We start from the raw sequence: 26,890 nt of genomic DNA on the forward strand, positions 1-26,890 counted from the left end.
GGCGTGGTGGCGGGCGCCTGTAATCCCAGCTACTCAGGAGGCTGAGGCAGGATAATTGCTTGAATCCAGGAGGCAGAGGTTGCAGTGAGCCAAGATTGCGCCACTGCACTCCAGCCTGGGTGACAGAACAAGACTCTGTCTCAAAAAAAAAAAAAAAAAAAAAAAAAAAAAAAAAAAAAAATTGGGAATGGTTACAATCCTTGTGAGTTGTAAAGATAATAAGAGCTCTAAGAGTTCAAAGGAGAGAACTCAGGGAAGCCTTGAGGAGAGTACGATTTGAGTCTATCTTTAAAAAGTTAAATCAGCTTCTAATTTCTTTTTCAGTTGTAAAATACACATAAAATTTACCATAAACTGTTAATTTATTTAGAGACAGAATCTCTCTCTTTAGTTATTTTGAGACTGTCTTGCTCGGTCACCTAGGCTGGAGTGCAATACATGAACATGGCTCACTGTAGCCTTGACTTAGACTTGAGATCTCCCCCCTCTTAGCTTCTGGAGTAGCTGGGACTACAGGTGTGTGCCACCCCATCCGGCTAATATTTTTTGTAAAGACAAGGTCACTCCATGTTGCCCCAGCTGGTCTCAAACTCCTGGGCTCAAGCAGTCCTCCTGCCTCGGCCTCTCAAAGTGTTGTGATTACAGGCATGAGCCACTGCACTTGGCCTTAACCATTTTTAAGTGTACAATTCAGCAGTGTTAAGTACATTCACATTGTTGTGTAGCCATCATTGCCATCCATCCCCAGAACTCTTCACCTTGCAAAACTGAAACTCTGTACCCACGAAACAACAACTTTGATCCTATTTTTAAAGGAAGCAAGATTTCAGCTGGGCATGGTGTCTCACGCCTGTAATCCCAGCACTTTGGGAGGCCGAGGCTGGTGGATGGCCTGAGATCTGGAGTTCAAGACCAGCCTGGCCAATGTGGTGAAACCCTGTCTCTACTAAAAATACAAAAATTAGTTGGGCATGGTGGCGGGCGCCTGTAATCCCAGCTACTCGGGAGGCTGAGGCAGAATTGCTTGAACCCGGGAGGCAGAGGTTGCAGTGAGCCAAGTTCGTGCCATTGCACTCCAGCCTGGGCAACAAGAGCAAAACTCCATCTCAATCAATCATTCAATCAATCAATCAATAAAGGAAGCAAGGTTTAAGGAGACAGGAGAAGTAACTGAACAGAGGTACGCACACATGCGAAAGCCAGGCTGAAGCTGCATGTGGTGGTGCACACCTGTAGTTGCAGCTACTCAGGAAGCTGAGGGCCACATGAGCCCAGGAGTTTTGAGACTGCAGTGAGCTATGATGGTGTCATGCATTCCACCCTGGGAGACACAACGAGACCCCATCTCAAAAAAAAAAAAAAAAAATTGGCTGAATTGGAGGCTTTTAATGGGAAGAAGTAATGAAGATATCAGAAAGGTATGTTGAGGATAGACTGGATGGTCTTGGATATTAGGCTCAGGAATTTGGCCTTTATTTTGCAGGCATTGGGAAGCTGTGACCACCTCTGAACAGGATGAATAAAGCCTGGCCTCATATAGTCTTCTGATTGGTTGCCATCTCCCTCTCTTCTTAACTTCACATTGCTCCATATTACTAACATACTAGCTTTCCTCAAACATCCCTGCCATTACCAAATACTGAGTACAAATAATGGCAAATGCTTAATAAATATTTGCTCTTTGCTTTAGGGAAATTACTCATGAAATGATTTGTGAGGTAGACTAGACAAGGAAAAAGAACAGGGAGAGGGAATAAAGATCTCAGAACAAAGGTCTCTGAGGAAAAAAAAAAAATTAAAAAAAAAGGCCGAGTGTGGTGGCTCACACCTGTAATCCCAGCACTCTGGGAGGCCGAGACCGGTGGATCACCTGAGGTCAGGAGTTCAAGACCAGCCTGGCCAACATGGTGAAACCTCGTCTCTACTAAAAATACAAAAATTAGCTGGGCGTGGTGTTGGGCATCTGTAATCCCAGCTACTCAGGAGGCTGAGGCAGGAGAATGGCTTGAGCCCAGGAGGCAGAGGTTGCAGTAAGCTGAGATGATGCCACTGCACTCCAGCCTGGAAGACAGAGTGAGACTCTGTCTCAAAAACAAAAAACAAACAAACAAACAAACAAAATACAGATGGCCAGGCCAGGCATGGTGGCTCACACCTGTAATACAGCACTATGGAAGGCTGAGGCAGGAGGATTGCTTAAGCCCAAGAGTTCAAGACCAGACTGGGCAATGTAGTGAGACCCCCTCATCTCTACAGGAAACAATAAAATACAATAAAAATGGCAGTTTCTCAGTTTGCTGTGCTGGGTTCTGTGTGGTCACTGTCTCTTCAGAATCACTGATGGCCAGGTTCACTCCTCAAGACTGGAAGCAGCACGCACAAGGATGGGATTTTCGAGGCCACAACTCCAGGTATTTTTAATTTTTTTTAATTTTAAAATTATACAGGGGCCAAGCACGGTGGCTCACACCTGTAATTCCGGTACTTTGGGAGAACATGGCAAAACCCTGTTTCTACTAAAAATACAAAAAATCAGGCTGGGCGCGGTAGCTCATGCCTGTAATCCCAGCACTTTGGGAGGGCAAGGCAGGTGGATCACCTGAGATCAGGAGTCTGAGCCCAGCCTGGCCAACATGGCGAAACCCCATCTCTACTAAAAATACAAAAATTAGCTGGGCATGGTTGTGTACACCTTTAATCCCAGCTACTAAGGAGGCTGAGGCAAGAGAATTGCTTGAACCTGGGAAGCAGTGGTTGCAGTAAGTCAAGATTGTGTGCCATTGCAATCCAGCCTGGGTGACAGCAAGACTCCGTCTCAAAAAATAAATAAATAAATAAATAAGTAAATAAAAAGTAAAAAAAATTAGCTGGGTGTGTTGGTGCTCACCTGTAGTCCCAGTTACTCAGGAGGCTGAGGTGGGAGGATCACCTGAGCCCGGGAAGTTGAGGCTGCAGTGAGCTGTGATCGCACCATTGCTCTACAGCCTGGGTGACAGAGCAAGACTCCGTCTTAAAAAAAAAATTATTTTTTTTAGAGATATGTGATCACAGCTCACTGTAACCTTGAACTCCTTACTTCAAGCAGTCCTACCACAGCCTACAGATGTGTGCCACCCCCTGGCTAATTTTTAAAAATTTTTTGTAGAGATGGGGTCATGCTATGTTGCCCAGGCTGGTCTCAAACTCCTGGCCTCAAGTGAGCCTCCTGCCTTGGCCTCCCTAAGTGCTGGGATTATAGGTGGGAGCCACTGCATTCGGTTGCATTTCTTTCTTTAATTACATCTTGATCTTTTCATATCAATATACATATCCTCATTATTAACTGTTGCATAGAACAACATAGTGTAGGTGTAGTTTATTTAGCTATTCTTTTTTTCATGGAAATTATGATTGTTTACAGTTTTTTGCTATTACCAAGAGTGTTGACAGTGAACATTCTTGTACATACCTCTTTATACATACATATGTGTATTATTTGAGAATAGAGAAGTGGGATTGCTGAGCTGAAAGATATGCATTTTTTTTTTGGTTTTTTTTTTTTTTTTGAGATGAAGTTTCGCTCTTCTTGCCCAGGCTGGTGTAAAATGGCGTGACTTGGCTCACTGAAACCTCTGCCTCCCTAGTTCAAGCAATTCTCCTGCCTCAGCCTCCCAAGTAGCTGGGATTACAGGCACCCACCACCACGCCCAGCTAATTTTTTTGTATTTTTGGTAGAGACGGGGTTTTTACTACGTTGGCCAGGCTGGTCTCCAACTCCTGAACTCATGATCCACCCACCTTGGCCTCTCAAAGTGCTGGGATTACAGGCATGAGCCACCACACCTGGCTGAGTTTTAATTTTTGATGGAGTCAAATTCATTAGTCTTTTTTTTTTTTTCTTTTGTCTTAATGGCTCTCTGACTTGGGTTTTCTGGGTTTTTTGTGATTTATTTCTTATTTCTTTTTTCTTCTTCTTCTTTTTTTTTTTTTGAGATGGAGTCTGTCTCTGTTGCCCAGGCTGGAGGGCAATGGCATCATCTCAGCTCATTGCAACCTCTGCCTCCCGGGTTCAAACGATTCTCCTGCCTCAGCCTCCTGAGTAGCTGTGATTACAGGCGTGCGCCACCACGCCCAGCTAATTTTTGTATTTTTAGTAGAAACAGGGTTTCACCATGTTGGTCAGGCTGGTCTTGAATTCCTGACCTTGCGATCCGCCCGCCTTGGCCTCCCAAAGTGCTGGGATTACAGGCGTGAGCCACCGCAGCCGGCTGTGATTTATTTCTTTTTTGAGAATATCTTTCTGGGACTAGGCGTGGTGGCTCACACCTGTAATCCCAGCACTTTAGGAGGCCAAATGAGGAAGACCACTTGAGGCCAGGAGTTTGAGACCAAACTGGGCAACACAGGGAGACCTCATATTTGCAAAAAATTTTTAAAAATTAGCTTAGCAGGGCCGGGCGCGGTTGCTCATGCCTGTAATCCCAGCACTTTGGGAGGCCGAGGCGGGCGGATCATGAAGTCAGGAGATTGAGACCATCCTGGCTAACATGGCGAAACCCTGTCTCTACTAAAAATACAAAAAAATTAGCCGGGAGTGGTGGCGGGCTCCTGTAGTCCCATCTACTAGGGAAGCTGAGGCAGGAGAATGGCGTGAACCCAGGAAGTGGAGCTTGCAGTGAGCCGAGATTCTGCCACTGCACTCCAGCCTGGGCAACAGAGTGAGACTCCGTCTCAAAAAAAAAAAAAAAAAAATTAGCTTAGCAGCGCAATGGCTCACGCCTGTAATCCCAGCACTTTGGGAAGCTGAGGCGGGTGGATCACTTGAGGTCGGGAGTTCGAGACCAGCCTGACCAACACGGAGAAAACCCATCTCTACTAAAAATACAAAATTAGCCTAGCATGGTGGTGCATACCTGTAATCACAGCTACTTGGGAGGCTGAGGCAGGAGAATCGCTTGAACCCAGGAGGCAGAGGGTGCGGCGAGCCAAGATTGCACCATTGCACTTCAGCCTGGGCAACAAGAGTGAAACTCTGTCCTCCCAAAAAAAATTAATTAATTTTAAAAATAAATAAAAAATTAGCTTAGCGTGGCACATGCCTGAGTCCTAGCTATGCAGGAGGCTGAGGTGGGATGATAGCTTGAGCCAAGGAATTCAAGGCTGCAGTGAGCTGTGATCAAGCCACTGGACTCCAGCCTAGGAGACAGAACAAGACTCTGTCTCAAAAAAAAAAAAAAATTCTTCCTTACCCAAGCTTATAAACATATTTACTTGTATTTTCTTCTACTACTTTTACTGACTTTTGTTTGTTTATTGGTTTTGTTTGTTTAAGATGGAGTCTCGCTCTATCACCCAGTCTAGAGTGCAGTGGTGCGATCTCAGCTCACTGTAACCTCCACCTGCTGGATTCAAGCAATTCTCCTGCCTCAGCCTCCTGAGTAGGTGGGACTACAGGCACATGCCACCATGCCCGGCTAATTTTTTGTATTTTTAGTAGAGACGGGGTTTCACCATGCTGGCCAGGCTGGTCTCAAACTCCTGACCTTGTGATCCACCCACCTCAGCCTCCCAAAGTGCTGGGATTACAGGTGTGAGCCACCACGCCCGGCTAATTTTTTGTATTTTTAGTAGAGACGGGGTTTCACCATGCTGGCCAGGCTGGTCTCAAACTCCTGACCTTGTGATCCACCCACCTCAGCCTCCCAAAGTGCTGGGATTACAGGTGTGAGCCACCACGCCCGGCTATTTGTTTTTTAAACATATAGTTCTTTGATCTACCTGGATTTGTGTGTGGGTTTTTTTTTTTCTTCCTCTAAATTTTGTGAATGGTATCCTCAAATTGGATAACTGGTGGCTCAACACTTTGTTGATGAATCCATCCATTCTTCATTTATTTAAAATGTTACATATACTAATCAGGGTTTTTAAGGACTCTTATTTGTTCTTTTCATCTATTTTTTTGTAGTTCCACAAATAACAAATTATTTTAAATCCCCAAGCTTTATAATGTGCCTTAAACAATCTAATAGGGTAAATCCTGCCATATTACACTTTTTTTTGTGGGGTGGGGGGTGGGGAAGGAGTCTCACTCTGCCGCCCAGGCTGGAGTGCAGTGGTGCCACCTTGGCTCACTGCAACCTCCGCCTCCCAGGTTCAAGCGATTCTCCTGCCTCGGCCTCCTGAGTAGCTGGGATTACAGGTGTGTCCACCATGCGCAGCTAATTTTTGTATTTTAGTAGAGACGGGTTTTCACCATGTTGGCCAGGCTGGTCTTGAATTCCCAACCTCAGGTGATCCGTCAGCCTCAGGCCTCCCAAAGTGCTGGGATTACAGGCGTGAGCCACCGTGCCTGGCCATATTATTCTGTTTTTGTGCACTGTGTCCTGCAGATGAATTTTAGAATTAGTGAGTCAAGTATCATGCAATCAAAGCATGTTTGGATTTTAGTTGCAATTATATTGCATTTATAAATTAATTCAGGGAGAACAGACTTCTGTACAGTACTGCTTTATCATCCAGGAAGGTAATATGGCTCACCAATGGGTTTGTTCTTTCCCACTCTTCAAGTTTTATGCTGTTCTCTTTATGGAAACAGTATGAACAGCATGCTGTAGGGTTCGGTTTATCCTTAGCTGTCTTATGCTATTTGTCGTCCTTTTGCATGGGATCGTTGCTGGTTTTTTTTTTTTTTTTTTCGAGACAGAGTCTTGCTCTGTTGCCCGGGCTGCAGTGCAGTGGTGCAAACTAGGCTCACTGCAACTTCTGCCTCCCGGGTTCAAGCGAGTCTCCTGCCTCAGCCTCCCGAGTAGCTGGGATTACAGGCACGCGCCACCATGCCTGGCTAATTTTTGTATTCTTAGTAGAGACGTGGTTTCATCATGTTGGCCAGGCTGTCTCGAACTCTTGACCTCGTGAGCTGCCTGCCTCAGCCTCCCAAAGTGCTAGGATTACAGGCGTGAGCCACCACACCTGGCCTAAGTTTTAATATATAGAAAGGCAGGCCTCACATCACTATCCTTTTTGATGTTTATATTTTGGTGATACTTGGACATTTTCTTTTCTAATATATTTTTAAAATAATTTAATTCAAATCCCAAAGATAATCCATTGATATTCTGACTAGAATTACATTAAATTTATATATTAACATTGTAAGAATGTGAATAAATATACATATATAAATACATATGTAAATATTTAAATTTCTATATCGGAATTTATAGATGCTATAGGTAGTATTAAATTTATATATGAACTGTATGAGGATTTTAAAATCTCTATCAAGGAACATGGCACAACTCTCCATTTATTCAATTCTTGTTTTATGTTCTGCATTAATTCTTGTTTTATCTTTTAAAAACTGTTAAAAGAAAAACAGGAAGCACTAAAAGTTGTTCAAAATAACAACAAATGTTGTATTCTGTAGTATTTGTGTTTAATGGGCTAGTGTGTTAGGTGAGTATCACTAGGTGCAGAAAGCGATCATCAGATTTTTTTTTTTTTTTTTTTTTTTTTTGAGACGGAGTCTCGCTCTGTCTCCCAGGCTGGAGTGCAGTGGCAATCTCGGCTCACTGCAAGCTCCGCCTCCCGGGTTCACGCCATTCTCCTGACTCAGCCTCCCGAGTAGCTGGGACTACAGGCGTCTGCAATCACCCCCGGCTAATTTTTTGTATTTTTAGTAGAGGCGGGGTTTCACCGTGTTAGCCAGGACGGTCTCGATCTCCTGACCTCGTAATATGCCTGCCTCAGCCTCCCAAAGTGCTGGGATTACAGGCGTGAGCCACCGCACCTGGCGTGATCATCAAATTTAGCTTGTGTATATCTTTTATAGTGAACTAGAATATTTTAATGCAATCTTATTTTCACGTGAATTTTTGAATTGAGATAGTTTGAATAACATAAAATTCAACCTTTTAACGTGTACAATTCAGTGTTTGTTAGTATACTTTAGTATTCAGTGTTTTTGAGTTCATGACCAACATAGTGAAACCCAGTCTCTTAAAAAACAAAATTAGCCAGGTGTGATGGCACACCCCTGTAGTCCTGGCTACTTGGGAGGCTGAGACAGGAGGATCATTTGAGCCTAGGAGTTCTAGGTTACAGTGAACTATGATCACACCACCATACTCCAGCCTGGGTGACAAGGCAGGACCCTATGTTAAAATATTTTTAATATATAAAATTGTTTTTAAAAAAGAAAGAAACCCTGTACCATTAGCAGCCACTGCCCACTCCCCCACTTCCTCTAGCCTCTGGCAACTACTAATCTGCTTTCCATCTCAAAATGTGCCTATTTTAAATGTTTCACGGAAGTGGAATCCTACATAGGTGACCTTTTGTGTCTGGCTTCTCTCACTTAGTATAATGCTGTTGAAGTTCATTTGCCTTGTAGCATGCATCAAGACTTTGTTCCTTTTTTTTTTTTTTTGTGACTGAGTCTCACTCTGTTGCCCAGGCTGGAGTACAATGGTGCAATCTCAGTTCACTGCAACCTCCGCCTCCCAGGTTCAAGCAATTCTCCTGCCTCAACCTCCCAAGTAGCTGGGATTACAGGCATGTGCCACCACGCCCAGCTAATTTTTTTCTATTTTTAGTAGAGAGGGGGTTTCACCATATTGGCCAGGCTGGTCTTGAACTCCTGATCTTGTGATCCGCCCACATTGGCCTCCCAAGGTGTTGGAATTACAGGCATGAGCCACTGTGCCCGGCCAGGACTTTGTTCCTTTTTATGGCTGAATAATAAAATGCCACATTTTGTTTATTCACCAGTTGATAGACATTTGAGTTGTTTCTACTTTGAGGCTATTATGAATAATATTGCTATGAATACTCATTTACAAGGTTTTGTCTGAATGTTTTCCATTCTATGGGAAATGTACCTAGGAGTGGAGCTGCTGGGTCATGTGGTAAATCCTTGTTAAAATTACTAAGAAAACATCAAACTGTTTTCCATAGCAGCTGCATCATTTACATTCCCACCAACAATGTATGAGGGTTCCAATTTCTTTACATCCTCACCAACACTTATTTTTTATTATTTTTTTGAGACAGGGTCTGGTTCTGTCACCGAGGCTGGAGTGCAATGGCAAAATGCAACCTCTGCCTCCCAGGCTCAAGCCATCCTCTCACCTCAACCTCCCTGGGCAATTTTTGTATTTTTAGTTCACTATATTGCCTAGGCTGGTCTTGAACTCCTGACCTCAAGCCATATAATATTTTATAATTTTTTTCAGCCTTTTTCACTTTTGTGGTTATATATCCATCTGTTCCCAATAACTGCACTTTTGTTTTCTTTTTTCCTGAATTAGACTTGCAGTATATTGGCTTATTTCATTTTTCAAAGAAAACTTATTCTTTCCACTATTTTTTGGTTTCACTTATTTAATCTAATCTTATATCTCTATTGTCTCTCTTGCTATTGGTTTCTATTTTTGATTTTCTCAAATTGAATCATGTAGTTCACTTATTTTCAATCTTTTAAAAAATTAAGCATTTAAGACTACAAATTACCTAAATACAGATCCCACATCAAGTGTTAATTTTTATTACTTTCTAGATAATTCATAATACCAATTTTGATTTCCTCTTTGATCTAGGGGTTATTTAGGAAGGGGCTTCTTGATTTCTGAGTAGTGTTGTTTATCCCCCTCTTCAGTAATTTTATTATTTACTTGCATGTTATTTAATTATGATCCAAGAATGTGGCCTGTTAAATCTCTACATTAGGGAATTTATTAGGGATTTCTCTGCTGGGTGCAGTGGCTTATGCCTGCAGTCCCAACGTTTTGGGAGGCCAAAGTGGTCAACATAGCGACACCTCGTCTCATTAAAACAAACAAACAACAACAAAAAGAACGGCAGGACGTGGTGGCTTACGCCTGTAATCCCAGCACTTTCGGAGGCCGAGGCAGGCAGATCACCTGAGGACAGGAGTTTGAGACCAGCCTGGCCAACATGCTAAAATCCTGTCTCTACTGAAAATACAAAAATTAGCTGGGCGTGGTGGCGCACATCTGTAATCCCAGCTACTCGGGAGGCTGAGGCAGGAGAATCGCTTGAACCCGGAAGGTGGACAGTGAGTCAAGATCATACCACTGCACTCCAGCCTGTGTGACAGAGTGAGACTCCATTTCAAACAAACAAACAAACAAAACCCACAAAAAACCGGGGGTGGTGGCACATGCCTGTAGTCCCAGCTACTTGGGAGGCTGAAGCAGAGGGTTCCTCGAGCCCAGGAATTTGAGGCTGCAGTGAGCTGTTATCACACCACTGCATTCCAAGCCTGGGTGACAGAACAAGACCTGGTCTCAAATAAATAAATAAATAAATGGATTTATCAGTGGCCAATAAACAGTCAACTTCTGTAAACATTCTATCACATAAGTGAATGTTTGCTTTATTCCAATATTTGATGTTATTATTTTTTGCCAACTCGATTTTTCAAAATTCTGGAAGAATACTGAGGCCTCCTACTATTATCATGGTGTCTTGTTTGTTTTTGTCTTTTAATAAAGGTCTTGTATGTCTGGGAGGTTTTGTTTTATGTATCTGGCTACTGTGATGTTGGTGCCTGTCATCTCATGGAGTGAACCTGTTAACATACCCATCTTTGTCCAGTTTAATGCTTCTTGGTGTCATATTGGGTTTGGCCTGGATTTCTGGTGTTGCTCTTCCTTCTTTTTGTTCTCCTGCTATATGGTATATGGTTCATCCTTTTATTTTTAGCCTTTGTTACTTTTAGATGTAGCTAGATTTTGTTTTCTAACACATTGATTTCACAGTCTGTTTTGGTCTGGAAATTCAGCCTGTTCATATTTTTTGAAGTAGCTCTGATTTTATTCTTTTTGTATTACTTCTATTATATTTATTACATTTTATACTATTTTCCTTTTTTCTTACTTTTGCAGTCTTTTAAGTTTTTCTTCGTTTCCTGCTTTCCTCTTTGTTAATTGAGATCCCATGCTTTTTAGTTTCAGCCCTGGAACTGTATACCTTTCAGTTCCTCACAATCCAGACTGCAGCCCATCAGTTGTCTATTTGTCACCCTGCACCATGAGGCTTTACCCCCAGCCCAGCCTCCCCTTGGCCGCAAAGGACACCTTTTTTTTTTTTGATGAAGTCTCGCTCTGTTGCCAGGCCGGAGTGCAGTGACACAATCTCGGCTCACTGCAACCTCTGTCTCCTGGGTTCAAGCGATTCTCATGCCTCAGCCTCCCAAGTAGCTGGGAGTACAGGCGCGCACCACCATGCCCAGCTAATTTTTGTATTTTTAGTAGAGACGGGGTTTCACCATGTTGGCCAGGATGGTCTTGATCTCTTCACTTCATGATCCACCCGCCTCGGCCTCCCAAAGTGCTGGGATTACAGGCATGAGCCACCACGCCCGGCCTGGTTTTTTTTTCTTTTTTTTTTTTTTTTTTGAAACAGAGTCTCACTCTGTAGCCCAGACTGGAGTGCAATGGCACAATCTTGGCTCACTGCAACTTCTGCCTCCTGGGTTCAAGTGATTCTGCTGCCTCAGCCTCCCAAGTAGCTGGGATTACAGGCATGCGCCACCACGCCTGGCTAATTTTTGTATTTTTAGTAGAGACAGGGTTTCGCCACGTTGGCCAGGCTGGTCTCGAACTCCTGACCTCAAGTGATCCGCCAGTCTCAGCCTCCCCAAGTGCTGGGATTACAGGTGTGAGCCACGGTGGCTGGCCCCAAGAGGAGACTTTTTGAATACTTTAATCTCCCCCTTCTCACTGGGAATTTAGGAATTTCACAGCATATTTGTGCATCTGTTTTAAAAATCAAAGCTGCCTAGGATTTGGCGGGCTCTTTCAGTGTACTCAGTCTCCTTCAGATTACGGAAGTTCTCCTTTATTACCCTCCTGCTTTTGCTCCTTCTGGAACTTCCATTATTCACGTTGGCTCTCCTTAATGTGTTTTCAAATCTCTTTCCCACCCTTATTTCCATTTCTTGGCTTTTTAACCTCTTTGTTCTGCAATATATCTTCTACTTGATATTCCACATTACTAATTTGGTCACCACGGAGAAGTGTGCTTTTTTGTCTGGGTCAGTGCCTGGGCTTTCACTACTGTTTCTGATAAAGTCTCTTCCATTTAATTGCTACTTCAGTGAGATCTGCCCTATTCCCCTCCTTCTGAGCCTCCTCAGGTGAGGGTTCCCCTTTTGTATTGTGTCTGGTTGCTCTCGATTTTTGTGTTTTCTTAATGAGTCAGGGCTGCTGAGTAGTAGCCAAGCGGGGAGTGGTTGAAGTTGGCAGTTTCTGCTCTCTGGACCGAGGTGAGAACTGGCAAACCATCAGCCCTTGCCGAGGATGGGGTGGGTGGGGGATTGTTTGCAGGTCTCTCTGACAAGGGGTGACCCTCTCCTGACTTCAGCACATCCACCCCGGCCTGGTCGCTCTCCAGGTCTCTGAGCAAGTGGATTGCTGCCCCTCCCAGAGGATTCTTAGTTCACTGAGATCCTTTCTATTTGGGCAGTTGGAGGAGAGGATTCTCTCTCTTCTTTTTTCTTTTTCTTTCTTTTTTTTTTTTTTTTTGGTGTTCCTTCAAGGAACCATGAAATTCTGATTTTTGCTCCAGGCTTTGGGGCTACTGCTGCCTAGTTTTGCAGGTTGTTAACCAAACAAGAGCATCTGGCTAAGTGGATGCTTAAGTCTCTGCTCCTTCTACAAGGCTGTTTGTGGCTTTCCCTGGGGAGGGAGTGTGTTTGCAGGCAGGAAAGACTACTTGTTGATAATTTGCACAAGGACACTCTTTTCTTGCCAGGACAAGTGTCCCCAGGGCTGCATTGAATCTGGAGGGTACTTTTCTCATGAAGGCACTGCTAGTGGCTGCCCTAACTGGCCTCCAGGGGCTTCCTTCCCTCCTGTGCTGCAGTCCCTTGGCTCTCTGCTGGTACCAAGGAGAGCCTAGTTCTGGTCTGTCCTCTTTCCAGAACCCAGAGTAGAACCTGCAGTCTCAGATGCAGCAACCCTCTTTTTTTTATTTTTTAAATCTTATTTATTTTTATTTTATTTTATTTTTTTGAGACGGAGTCTCCCTCTATCACCAAGGCTGGAGTGCAGTGGTGTGATCTCGACTCACTGCAACCTCTGCCTCCCGGGTTCAAGCAATTGTGCCTCAGCCTCCCAAGTAGCTGGGATTATAGGCGTGAGCCACCGCGCTGGCCGACTTCTACTTAATTATTTCAAAAAAGTTGGAATGTACAGTAAAACAAAAGAGGCAGGAAATGTTTTAAGTCTCACCATCCAGAAGCAAATATTGATAATTTTGTTCATCTTTCTAACCTCTAAGATTAAAAAATATATATATATATATATATATTTTTTTTTTTTGAGACAGAGTCTCATTCTGTGGCCTAGGCTGGAGTGCAGTGGTATGATCATGGCTCACTGCAGCCTCGACCTCCTGGGCACAAGTGATCTTCTAACTTCAGCCTCCCGAGTAGCTGGGACTATACATACACCCCACCAAGCCTGGGTAATTTTAAAATATTTTGAAAAGATGGGGTCTTACTATGTTGCCCAGGCTGGTTTCAAACTCCTGAACTCAAGTAATCCTCCTGCATCAGCCTCCCGAAGTGCTGGGATTACAGGTGTGAGCCACTGCACCTGGCCTATACACACTTATTTATTTATTTGTGCTGGGATTACAGGCGTGAGCCACTGCGGCCGGGCCTATAAACACACTTTTTAAAAAGCTTCACATGATATCAAAATTCTCACATCCAAATGATCCATAAACAACAACAACAAAGTCCTTTACAATTATAAATGTTCATTGTTGAAAGATTACCTTGCCAGCTAGTATTTATCTTTTGGATATATATCTTTTGATATATATGTATTTATTTATATACTTGTGTATATATTTATTCAACAAAAATGGGATTGTGCTATTCCTAACCCGCTTTTAAAAATTTAATACAGTGTGAACATTCTTCCTTGTTACAAAACACAACTGCATCACTGGATTTTTCCAGTTTTGCTATTATAAATAATACAATGATAATCTTTGTGTGTATAATTGTTGTTGTTTTTTTGGAGACAGGGCTCTGTCGCCCAGGCTGGAGTACAGTGGCGCAATCTCAGCTCACTGCAGCCTCCGCCTTCTGGGTTCAAGCAATCCTCGTGCCTCAGCCTTCCGAGTAGCTGGGACCACAGGCCTGCGGCACTATGCCTGGCTAATTTTTGTATTTTTAGTAGACACGGGGTTTTGCCACATTGGCCAGGCTTGTCTCGAACTCCTGGCCTCAAGTGATCCACCCTCCTTGACCTCCCAAAGTGCTGGGATTACAGATGTGAGCCACTGCGCCCAGCCAGTGTGTATATAATTTTGATTTTCTAAGTATTCCTTAGGTCATAGAATATGCATATTTTAAAAGCTCTTAGCAGAGTTGCTGTTCAGAAAGGCTGGGTCAGTGTCTGTCTTCCTAGTAACAGGGCAGAGGTCAGCCTGTCCTACCACACTCTCCTACTGCACTCTAGCCAGTGTTAGTAACGTGCTTCTGGTCACATTTTCACATGAAGGCTATTAGGAGCTATTGACAAAGTTTAAGTAGACAAATCACATAACCAGATTTGCATTTTTGATTCCGGCTTCAGAGCCTAATAGCTCTATTAGTCTTATGTGGCCCCTAGGAGGCATTCAAGATAATGGTGACACTAAGCAAAGGAGGGCAAGTTGAGGCGGAGTGTCTGAACAAGCAGGTCTCTAACCTGCAGCTATGGAGAAGCAATTCAGTGTTTCCCGTGGCGGGTGGAGGGCATACTTACCCAGCAGAGCATGTGAGACTCTTTGATATGCACCTTCATGTATTATCTTGTTCAGTTCTCTGAGGTTGGGATCATTATTATTTCCCATTTTGCAGATGAGAGAATTGAGGCAGAGAAAGGTTCAGCACCTTGCCTTTGGTTACACAGCTGGTCATTCTGGCTTCAATCACAGGACTACCAGCCTGTGCTCTTCACCACTTAGCTTCCCTGACTCAGGCCACTTCCCTGGAGCGTTAGCTGGATTCTGAGAGTAGTTTCCAAGCCAGAGCTTTCAGAGAGCTTTTGTTCGTAGGACAATTTTAAGACATCAAGTTCTTGAATGTTTTGTGTTTTTTTAAGTCTCAGATTTATCTTCCTATTTCCTACTTCTCCAAAAAGACTGAGAGCTGACATATTTGATCGTAAGCTCTTTGAGGCAGAGTTCTTGCAATCGTCTCTGTATAAAACAGTGCCCACCCCAGTGACCTGTACTTGGATGCTTCAATCACAGCTGTCCTGTTAAATAGAGCAAGTTTTTCCTAGACCCACATTCTGAAAAAAGAAAAATCAAAGGAATTATGATTGAACCAATTCAACACACACTGTTGCATTTTGTGTATGTGTTTTTGGTGAACCTGCTTTGGAAACAATGTAAAAGTCATATCTGTGGAGTGTTTTTAGAGCACTTTTATGTTCATTTATGATAATAGGGACCTGCCCAGGCACTGGGCTAGGTGTTCCACATCTACTGTGTCATTATGTAAATTGTTTTTCACAAGAACTTGAGAAGCTAGCAGTGTAGCTATTATTATCCTTGGGGTGGTTTGTTTTTGGCTCTTTGGGTTTTTTCCCAGGGGAAGAAGCTGGAGTTTGGACAGCCCCTGGCCTACATGGGCTCCCTTTTGCAGAGGCTGCTCCAGCGGGGATCTCCTTGAGCTCAGGCAAATAAGCCAGTGCCAGGCCAGCTCCCCTGCACTCCTTTGTCTATTTTCCCCTTTGTTCCTTGGATCTGAAAACCCTTCAAGGCTTCAGAGGAAGCTCAGTGAGTTGATTCTCATGTACCGGGAGAAGATAATGTAGAGGCGGCGGAACCAGAGGAGCTGGCTGCGGTGGCAGGACATGGCTTTCTGGAAGAATCAAAGAGAACCAGTTATGAAACAGTTGCACTGGAGCTGTTTCATTACTTTCAGATCTGGCCTCCGCACCTTAAATCCTTCCTCGAACTAATATGCTTCATGCTATAGCCTTATCTGTCTTCTTCTTGTAACCCACGAACCTCTCTGGATTGGCCTCCTGTCATGGCCCCTGCTTTCCCATCTCCTACTTCCTGTGATTATAACACACAATGCTCACCGTAGCTACAGCACTCACCATGGGATACCAGAAAACTGGCAGAACAGTCCACATGCATCATCTCAATGTTAACAACCCTGTGAATCAAGTACTGTTATTACTGTTTTTTAAAAAATAAATAGATGAGGAAACTCATCAGTCTCAAACAGCTAGTAGGTAGTAGAGCTGGCTGAGATTTTAACCCAGAGCCAACTGATTGATTCTAGAGTCCACATTCTTTTTTTTTTTTGAGCCTGTCGCCCAGGCTGGAGTGCAGTGGCGCGATCTTGGCTCACTGCAAGCTCTGCCTCCTGGGTTCACGCCATTCTCCTGCTTCAGCCTTCCGAGTAGCTGGGACTACAGGCACCTGCCACCATGCCTGGCTAATTTTTTGTATATTTAGTAGAGGCAGGGTTTCACTGTGTTAGCCAGGATAGTCTCGATCTCCTGACCTAGTGATCCGCCCACCTCGGCCTCCCAAAGTGCTGGGATTACAGGCGTGAGCCACTGCGCCTGGCCAGTTAGAGTCCACATTCTTAATCACGTTGCTACTACCTCAAATATACAACACAAACAGGGATGTTTCACGGGAAGAAAGCTAGTACACTATGCCCAAATTCCTCTGAGTTAGGTCGTTTGGGGAGGTCCAATCACTATCAGAAGAAGAAAAAAAGGAATGGCACACAGGTGTGAGTTGTCGTTCCTATCTTCTAGGGGAAATGTACATTATCTTGTTATTCAGACCTAGTATAGTTCAGTTTTTAAACAGAATAGATTACAGCAACTGACTTCACTAGATATACATAAAAGGATGTGCCTGTTTATCTCTAAGTACCATAATTAACTTGCCTCTCTAAGCTAATATCTTCACAAACTTTTATGTAAATAACCCCTTTTATATTCATTGTCAGACCCTACATGACTTGCCAGGTATGGAGGCTCACGCCTGTAATCCCAGCACTTTGGGAGGCTGAGGTGGGTGGATCACCTGAAGTCGGGAGTTCGAGACCAGCCTGACCAACATGGAGAAACTCTGTCTCTACTAAAAATACAAAATTAGCCGGCGTGGTGGCGCATACCTGTAATCCCAGCTACTCGGGAAGCTGAGGCAGGAGAATTGCTTGAACCCAGGAGGCGGAGATTGCAATTAGCGGAGATTGCAATTAGCGGAGATTGCAGTGAACCGAGATCGCCACTGCACTCCAGCCTGGCGACAGAGCGAGACTCCGTCTCAAAAAAAATAAAAAAAAAATAAATAAATAAATATAAAATAGAAGATAAAGGGAAAACCATTACAAAAGAGGGACATTATAAGATAATAAGACGAATTGGCTAGGTGCAATGGCTCATGCCTGTAACCTCAGCACCTTGGGAGCCCAAGGCAGGTGGATCACTTGAGGTCAGGAGTTTCAGACCAGCCTGACCAACATGGTGAAACCCTATCTCTACTAAAAAAAAAAAAAAAATCCAAAATTAGCTGGGCATGGTGGTGCACGCCTGTAACCCCAGCTACTCAGGAGGCTGAGGCAGGGGACTCGCTTGAACCCAGGAGGCAGAAGTTGCAGTGAGCCAAGATCGCATCATCGCACTCCAGCCTGGGCAACAAGAGCAAAACTCTGTCTCAAAATAAATAAATAAATAAGAGAAATAATCTGCTAACAAATATAACAGCTTTGGGCAGGGCACGGTGTCTCATGTTTGTAATCCCATCACTTTGGGAGGCTGAGTTGTGCAGATCACCAGGTCAGGAGTTCAAGACCAGCCTGGCCAACATAGTGAAACCCCATCTCTACTGAAAATACAAAAAAATTAGCCAGGCTTGGTGGTGCCGGCCTGTCTGTAATCCCAGCTACGCAGGAGGCTGAGGCAGGAGAATCACTTGAACCCAGGAGGCAGAGGTTTCAGTGAGCTGAGATCTTACCACTACACTCCAGCCTGGGCAACAGAGCGAGACTCTGTCTCAAAAAAAAAAAAAAAAAAAAAAAAGATCAGTGTTACGAAAACCATTCACTGACCACAAAGTAATTAAATTATAAATTAACAATAAAAAGGCCCCATACACGGCAGGGCTTAGTGGCCCACACCCGTAATCTCACCACTTTGGGAGGTTGAGGTGGGAGGATCACCTGAGGTCAGGAGTTCGAGACCAGCCTGACCAACATGGTGAAACTTCGTCTCTACTAAAAAATACAAAATTAGCCAGGCGTGGTGGCACCTGCCTGTAATCCCAGCTACCTGGGAGGCTGAGGCAGGAGAATCGTTTGAACCTGGGAGGTGGAGGTTGCAGTGAGCCGAGATCGCACCATTGCACTCCAGCATGGGCACCAAGAGTGAAACTCTGTCTCAGAAAAAAAAAAAAAGACCACATATACACACAGAGCCATGCCATTCTCATTTGTGGTAGTTCTATAAAGTCACCGAAAACACTGAATTAGTGAATACTGAACCATTGTTTCTAGTGGAAATACAGGGTTGGGTTCCTCCAAGCCTTTGGCCACAATATTTTCATCAATCAGTCAGTATATAACCTTGTTTTGTGTATATTTCTGTTTAAAAACTCCATATGAAATATATGTTGTTGATTCATTAGCACTGAACTCATGGCCAATGGCACTGTAACTCATGCTTGTGATCAAACCCACATAAGGCACATTACAGCCTCTTGTGCTTAGGAATGCAAGACAGCACTTCAGCATCATCCTTAGAGGCTATTTTAAACAGCAAAATCAACAAAAACCACAAAAATGAGAAAAATGGGGCATTAAATATACACAAAAAGGTATTTTTTTTACAGTAGGAGAGCTGAAACAGCTGGGAACATGCATATGTGCACCCGGTGACTCATGTTTCACCCCTCTGCGAGTGTCCACGAATGACTACAAAAGCACTTCGAGCACTGACTTTGGAGTTACAAATGAATTTTAGTGAGTAGGTGCATTCATAAATATAGAACTACAAATAATGAAGATCGACACATGTTTGTAACTGTAAATTATACCCTCAAAGATTAAAGGGGAACTCACAATGGAGTCTATAAATTACTTATAATTAAATGACAATAGGAGAACTACATATCAAAACTTATCATGTGTAGCTAAAGAAACACTTCAAGGAAAATTAATAGTATTAAAGTTTTTTTTTTTTTTAAAGATTGAAAATGAAAACAAAGCTAACCTTTCAAGTTAAAGAGATTTAAAGAACAGGCTGGGTGCGGTGACTCCTGCCTGTAATCCCAGCACTTTGGCAGGCCAAGCCGGGTGGATCACTTGAGGCCAGAAGTTCGAGACTGGCCTGGCCAAACATCGTGAAACCCAGTCTCTACTAAAAATACAAAAATTAGCCGGGCGAAGTGGCGGGCCCCTATAGTCCCAGCTACTCAGGAGACTGAGACAGGAGAATTGCTTGAACCCAGGAGGTGGAGGTTGTGGTGGGCCGAGATCGCTCCCCTGCACTCCAGCCTGGGTGACAGAGCAAGACTCTGTCTCAAAAAATAAAAATAAAAAATAAATAAATAGGCTGGGTGCGATGGCTCACACCTGTAATCCCAGCACTTTGGGAGGCTGAGGTGGGCGATCACCTGAGGTCGGGAGTTCGAGACCAGCCTGACCAACATGGGGAAACCCTGTCTGTACTAAAAATACAAAATTAGCCAGGCGTGGTGGCGTGTGCCTGTGATCCCAGCTACTTGGGAGGCTGAGGCAGGAGAATCGCTTAAACCCGGGAGGCGAAGGTTGAGGTGAGCCGAGATTGCACCATTGTACTCCAGCCTGGGCAAAAAGAGCGAAACTCCGTCTCAAAAAAAATAACATAAAATAACAGTAAAAAGAAAGAAAGAAAGACAGACAGACAGACAGAAAGAGGGAGGGAGGGAGGAAGGAAGGGAGGGAGGGAGGAAGGAAGGGAGGGAGGGAGGAAGGAAGGAAGGAAGGAAGGAAGGAAAAGAATAAAACCATAAATGAAGTAGGACAGAAATAATAAAGTACAAAAACTAATGCACTATTGAAGAAACAATTTAATTAATATGTGCTCAACACTGCATTCTCAGTACCTAGCAAAGTGCCTCTTACTAGGTACAAAGGTTTACTGTAGAAAATTTAGAAAATATGGGCCGGGCATGGTGGCTCACGCCTGTGATCCCAGCACTATGGAAGGCCAAGGCGGGTGGATCACCTGAGGTCAGGAATTCAAGACCAGCCTGACCAACATGGCGAAACCCCGTGTCTACTAAAAATACAGAATTAGCTGGGCATGGTGGCACATGCCTGTAATCCCAGCTACTCGGGAGTGTGATGCAGAAAAATCACTTGAACCCAGGAGGTGGAGGGTGCAGTGATCCGAGATCGCACCATTGCACTCCAGCCTGGGCAACAAGAGCAAAACTACATCTAAAAAAAAAAAAAAAAAAAAAAAAGGCCTGGCGCAGTGGTTCATGCCTGTAATCCCAGCACTTTGGGAAGCAGAGGCGAGCAGATCATCTGAGGTCAGGAGTTCAAGACCAACCTGGCCAACATGGTGAAACCCTGCCTCTACTAAAAATACAAAAATTAGCTAGGCGTGGTGGCATGCGCCTGTACTCCCAGTTACTCGAGAGGCTGAGGCAGGAGAATTGCTTGAACCTGGGAGGCAGAGGTTGTTGTGAGCTGAGATCGTGCCACTGCACCCCAGCCTGGGCGACAGAGCAAGACTCTGTCTCAAAAAAAAAAATGGCCGGGCACAGTGGCTCATGCCTGTAATCCCAGCACTTTGGGAGGCCGAGGTGGGTAGATCACCTGCGGTCAGGAGTTCGAGACCAGCCTGACCAATATGGTGAAATCGCATCTCTATTAAAAATACAAAAATTAGCAGGGCCTGGTGGCGTGAACCTGTAGTCCCAGTTACTGGAGAGGCTGAGACAGAAGAATTGCTTGAACCTGGGAGGTGGAGGTTGCAATGAGCCGAGATTGTGCCACTGCACTCCAGCCTGGGCGACAGAGGAAGACTTCATCTCAAAGAAAATTTAGAAAATAAAGCTAAACAAAAAAACCCCAAAACCAAAATCATTATCCTGAGTGTCTATTCTCTTAGATTTTCCTTCCTTCCTTTCTTCCTTCCTTCTTTTCTTTTCTTTCTCTCTCTCTCTCCCGCTTTCCCTCCCTCCCTTGTTTCCTTCCTTCCTTCCCTCCTTCCCTCCTTCCCTCCCTTCCTTCTTTCCTTCCCTCCCTCCCTTCCTCTCTCCTTTTCTCTCCCTCCCCTCTCTTTCTTTCTTCCTTCTTTCCTCTCTCTCTTCCTTCCTTTCTTCTTCCTTCCCTTCCCTTCCTTCCTTCCCTTCCCTTCCTTCCTCCCCTTCCCTTCCCCTTCCTCCCTCCCTCCCTCCCTTCCTTCCTTCCTTTTCTTTCTCTCACTCTCTCCTTCTCTCTGTCTCTTTCTCCCTTCCTTCCTCTCTCTCCCTTCCCTTTCCCCTTCCCCTTCCCTTCTTCCTAATAAAGCTGTGTTGCCCAGGGCAGACACAAACTCCTGGGCTCAAGCCATCCTCCCACCCCAACCTCCCAAGCAGCTGAGACTACAGGCACGAGCCACAATCCCCGACTTGGTTCTTTCACTCGTTGTGCTACCCATCTCTCTGTGGGGAACTTAAGTCTACAGGGGGATGCACCTGGAGACAAACTGAGGAATAATTCTCCTCAGCCCACCCTCTCCCTAACTCTGATGGCACTCAGTCACCTGTTCCATGGACAGCTAAGAGTTTTCCCTAGGATGACCTGAGCTGGCCTAGCTCTTCCTCACCCTGCATGTAGGCTTCTTGCAGTCTGCCCTAGGCTCTTTTTTTTTTTTTTGGAGACGGAGTCTCGCTCTGTCACCCAGGCTGGAGTGCAGTGGTGCGATCTTAGCTCACTGCAACCTCCGCCTCCCGGGTTCAAGCAATTCTCCTGCCTCAGCCTCCCGAGTAGCTGGGACTACAGGTGCCCACCACCACGCCCGGCTACTTTTTTGTATTTTAGTAGAGACGGGGTTTCGCCGTGTTGCCCTGGCTGGTCTCAAACTCCTGAGCTCAGACAATCCACCTGTCTCGGCCTCCCAAAGTGTTAGGATTACAGGCGTGAGCCACGGCGTCTGGCCTCCCCAAGGCTCTTTACAGAGGCTCCCAGCAGGTCTGAATTCTTCTTAAACTCAAGCTGGGAGCATCGCTCCATGTATAACAGTGATAAAGTGGCAAATCAAAATGTCTAACAGTAAGGGATTCGTGATATATCTTATGGTATATACATACAGTGGCGTAATTGGCAGCCATTGGTATTTGAATACTAAATGAAATAGGAGAAAATGTTCATAATAAATAGTTTTGATTTTTTTTTTTTTTTTTTTTTGGCTAGGGTCTGGCTCTGTTGCCCAGGCTGGAGTGCAGTGGTATGATCAGGGTTCATTGCAACCTTGACCTCTTGGGCTCAAGTGATCCTCCTGCCTCAGCTTCCCGAGTAGCTGGGACCACTGGCATGTGCCACCATGCCTGGCTAATTTTTCTGTAGAGATGGGATTTTGCTCTGTTGCCCAGCAAGCAGTCCACCCACCCCGGCCTCCCAAAGTACTGGGATTACAGGCATGAGCCACTGTGCCCAGCCCATAACGTATTGTCAAAGCAGGTTTTTTGTTGTTGTTTTTTTTTTGAGACAGAATCCTCTCTGTCACCCAGGCTGGAGTACAGTGGCATGATCTCAGCTCACCACAACCTCCACCTCCCGGGTTCATGCGATTCTTCTGCCTCAGCCTCCCAAGTAGCTGGAACTACAGGTGCATGCCACCACGCCTGGCTAATTTTTGTAGCTTTAGTAGAGACGGGGTTTCAACATGTTGGCCAGGCTGGTCTTGAACCCCTGACCTCGTGATCTGCCCACCTCAGCCTCCCAAAGTGCTATGATTACAGGCATGAGCCACCACACCTGGCCAAAGCTGGTTTTAAATAGGCACTGTGTGATCCCATTTGAAATGTGTATACACATACACATTATATATATATAAAGAGTAGGGCTGGGCACGGTGGATCATGTCTGTAATCCCTGCACTTTGGGAGGTCGAGGTGGGTGGATCACCCGAGGTCAGGAGGTCGAGACAAGCCTGGCCAACATGATGAAACCCCAGCTCTACTAAAAATACAAAAAATTAGCCGGGTGTGGTGGCGGTGCCTGTAATCCCAGCTACTCAGGAGGCTGAGGCAGGAGAATCACTTGAACCCAGGAGGCGGAGGTTGCAGTGAGCCGAGATTGCGCCACTGCACTCCAGCTTGGGTGACAAGAGCAAAACTCCGTCTCAAAAAAAAAAAAAAAAAAAAAGAGTAGAAAGATGTAGCCCAACATGTTAACAAGGATTACCTGTGATTGGTGGGACTGCAGGTAATTGTTCTTATTTTTATTTTCTTTTTGATGCTTTTATGTTTTTCAAGATTTTCTGCAATGAGCATGTGTTATTTACTTTTAGAAAAAGCATATATTATTTTTATAATTAGAAAAAAAAAGGCTAAAGTCATTGAAAAATCTATGCCTCCCAAGATCTAGCTGGCCTAGCCCTAATTCTCAGGGACAGGTGCTGAACCACTGTGAAAAGCCTTCAGTTAGGGCTTCTGCAGAGGTGGGGCTTTGAGGAGACAGGGGGTCTGGGGCAGGGATCTGAGTTGGGGTGTCCAGGAATTTACAATCCTCACCTTGGCCTGTGCCACTTCTTTGCTGTTGAGCACGAAGAGGACATCCTGCGTATGAAGCAGAGACAAGGGCAGATCCAGAACGGAGATGTACTTGCGCAGCACATTCACAGACTGAAGCGTGAGCACAGAGCACCCTGGATGGGGAGGAGACAGGGTGAAGTGATAAGCCTTGAGGCCTCCAGCCAGATTTTCCCCTGAGCATCCTCCCTCTACCCTGTGGCTCAGGGCAGGGCAGGACAGTGGCCACAGCATTGCCAGGTGTTTCTGTGGCACTAAAGCTGCCCTGTGCCCATCATTCTTGCAGCTAGAATGAGTAAAAGGGCCATAGAAGACCTGGCTGGCTACCCTCTACCCTGCAGTGTGCCCTACCAGAAAAAGGTTGGCTACTAGAGGTTGAGATCTGGCTACCTCAAAGCCAAAGGAAGTAAAGGAGACAGGAATTACTGTATTGGGAGTTTAGAGACCTGATTCCAGCTCTGTCAGTCAAGAATTGACAGACTTGGCAAAGTCCCTTAACCACTCTCAGTCTCAGTTTTCTAATCTGTAAATTGGTGTTGATAGTGTGAGACCTGCCTGTCTCACAGGATTGATATAAGAATCAAACAAACTATAGTCATGTTCCAAAGACATCATGGCTTGGTAAGCTCCTTTCAGTCATCCCACATAGAAAGGGCACAAACTACTTACGTTTTCATTCATTGAATCTTCATATTGCTCCGGTGAGGTATGACAGACCAGAAACTGGTCTAGAGAGGCTAAGCATGGGGGTCATGCAGTAAATGGTCAGGTAGGGTCAAATACTTTATGTGGGTTAGGAAGAGTTCCTAACTCAGGCAGATTGGTTCATCAAGCACCCAGCAGTCATTTACAACCTGCCTAATTGGTTGGGGGATGGGATTGAGTTCAGACTGGAAGAATACCAGAGGTGTAAAACATCCACCCTGTGAAAAAGCTAGACAGGTGAGGGGCAAACCTGGCCTCCCCACTTATCCAGAGGTGGCCCTGCAGGCAGGCACTTGCTAGTAGATACAACCTGCCAGGTACCTTGAGGTGAGTCAGGAAGAGTGTGGCGGCCTCCCCAGCCACTGCCTCTGCTCGGCTGAGGGCAGCTCTCTGTGGATTTGCAAATTTCCCCCTCATAAGTTTCTCAGAGGGACAGTATCTTGTGGCCCTTTGCAAAGGGAACAAGCCTTACCTTTAGGTAACTTCCCTTCTGAGTGCAGGGCCCTGGAGGAGGGAAAGGACAAGAGTGAGAGGAGTAAGAATCATTTCCTTTGTAGGTAACAGGAGGGGCCTTCAGAGGAAAGGCTGCCATGCCCATGGTCCCCTCCACGTGAGTCTCCAGGTGGTTTCTTTTGCATAAATCACTGTATAGATTTCCAGGATCCCATACCTCTGGCAACAGCTGAAGGGACCAGGATGGGCACCTGAGCTAGGGACAGCCAATCCAGAGGCTGGTCTGTGGTTTGTGAAGTACTCTGGTCCAAGCTTTGCCCATTAGAGAATGAAGGTAACTGTGCTGGACTCTTCATAGTTTTTCTCTTGGAAGTGTAATGTGAGTATGATGGGGGAATATTTTACAGTGCTAACTGATAGCTCTTCCCTGATATTTCCTTTCTCCTTTCTGAGCTTCCCTACGCCTACCTTCTGACAGTGCCGGTCATTCTGTGCTCGCCACCTTAAGAGGAGGGGAGTGTCAACTGCAATGAGCTCCAAGTCTCTTCCCCACTTTGTTGTTTAGAAAGCTGGGGGCAGAGAAGGATTGGGAAGGTAGCCCCAGCAACACACAGACACACATATGAACAGAGACTCTTGGGAGCAGGGGTTAAAGAAGAGAAGTTGAGAGACAATTGACAAATTCATGGAACTGACTGCCTAGCAGAGCCTGAGAGGTAGAAAAACCTGAAAAAGGAGCCGGGCGCGGTGGCTCATGCCTGTAAACCCAGCACTTTGGGAGGCCGAGGCAAGCGGATCACGAGGTCAGGAGTTCGGTACCAGCCTGGCCAATATGGTGAAACTCCGTCTCTAATAAAAATACAAAAATTAACCGGGCGTGGTGGCATGCACCAGTAGTTCCCAGCTACTCAGGAGGCTGAGGCAGGAGGCGGAGGCTGCAGTGAGCTGAGATCACGCCACTGCACTCCAGCCTGGGTGACAGAGCGAGACTCTGTCTCAAAAAAAAAAAAGAAAGAAAGAAAGAAAAGAAAAGACTGAAAAAACTTTCTGGGATCCTGAGAATGAAGTGGCTTGTCCTGTACTCTGGGCAAAGCCCTGTGGATATTCTGATATCCAGGGAAAGCAGTGAGCTAGAGGTGCTGTCTGGAAATAGAGCTTATAGCCCTTAAAGCCACAGGGGAAGCTGTGCTGAGGAGGACTGGGGAGTGAGCCCTGGGGACAGGGGGACCAAGGGGCCACTGGTGGGAGGGAAGCCGGGAAGAGAATGAGAAGTAGCCAGAAAGGCCAGAGTGAGGAGGGCAAGCTGGTGCCATATAAGTCAAAGCAGCATTGCAGTGAGGGACAGGCAGGGCCAGATGCCACAGAAGGTTCAAGGTGGCTGAGGACTAAGGTGAGTCTAATGAATTTAGCAGGCAAGAGATGACTGTGGGGAAAAAGGTTGTGGTAGATTGGTGGCATGTCCATGAATTGTTTTATCTGAAGCACAGTGGCCCTCCTTCGTGCTGAGAGCCTGTGGCACTCCAGCCTCTTCTGAGGAAAATGGCCCCAGGCAGTTCTATCTACACAGAGTTGTCCCCTTGGGTTCTTTCTCTGCCCAGAATGACACCTTCTCTATTTTCTCCACTTCAGTGGTGACTGGACCAGGAATGGGACCAGGTGACTCAATCTCAAGTGCCCCAGCCCCCTGCCTGTTGAGGTACTCTTTGTTTGCAATAGACCTGACCTGATCCTTTCTCTGGTGCAGTGTAAATTCTCGGAGAGAAATCACCAGGCTCAGTGTGCATCCAGAATGAGGTGGGACCATTTTTCCAGTTCTCCATGGGGCTTGCTGTCCATGCTAGTCTTGGAAGCTCAAGGCCTCAGAGTAACCATGTGGTTGGAAAGACCACTCTGGGGCTGCCTCATTTTTCCATATATCATCAAAAAAATTTGTATTTCAGACTGTAACCAGGGAATGTTTCTTTCC

At 45.2% G+C, this 26,890-nt stretch overlaps 1 protein-coding gene across 8 annotated transcripts in view; it reads right to left on the minus strand.

Moving 5' to 3' along the window:
* The window catches only part of PIGL (phosphatidylinositol glycan anchor biosynthesis class L), a 134,179-nt gene that overhangs the window by 10,025 nt on the left and 97,264 nt on the right, over window positions 1–26,890 (minus strand). For 2 of the 8 annotated variants that reach the window (XR_010110673.1, XR_010110672.1), the window contains exons 5-8: window positions 24,944–24,975; window positions 23,749–23,882; window positions 17,156–17,306; window positions 14,766–15,871 (exon numbers count right to left, since the gene is read on the minus strand). Coding sequence is in view for 2 of the 8 variants with exons in the window: in XM_055101254.2 (XP_054957229.1) it covers window positions 15,765–15,871; window positions 17,156–17,306; window positions 23,749–23,882; window positions 24,944–24,975 (424 nt within the window). In the remaining 6 variants the exon portion in view is untranslated. Of the gene's footprint in view, window positions 1–5,744; window positions 15,872–17,155; window positions 17,307–23,748; window positions 23,883–24,907; window positions 24,976–26,890 lie in introns of those variants that run through there. The other 6 variants (XR_010110675.1, XR_010110674.1, XM_055101254.2 and 3 more) reach the window with 5 other exon arrangements.

The sequence above is a fragment of the Pan paniscus genome, chromosome 19 (assembly GCF_029289425.2).
Source record: "Pan paniscus chromosome 19, NHGRI_mPanPan1-v2.0_pri, whole genome shotgun sequence".
NCBI lineage: Eukaryota > Metazoa > Chordata > Mammalia > Primates > Hominidae > Pan > Pan paniscus.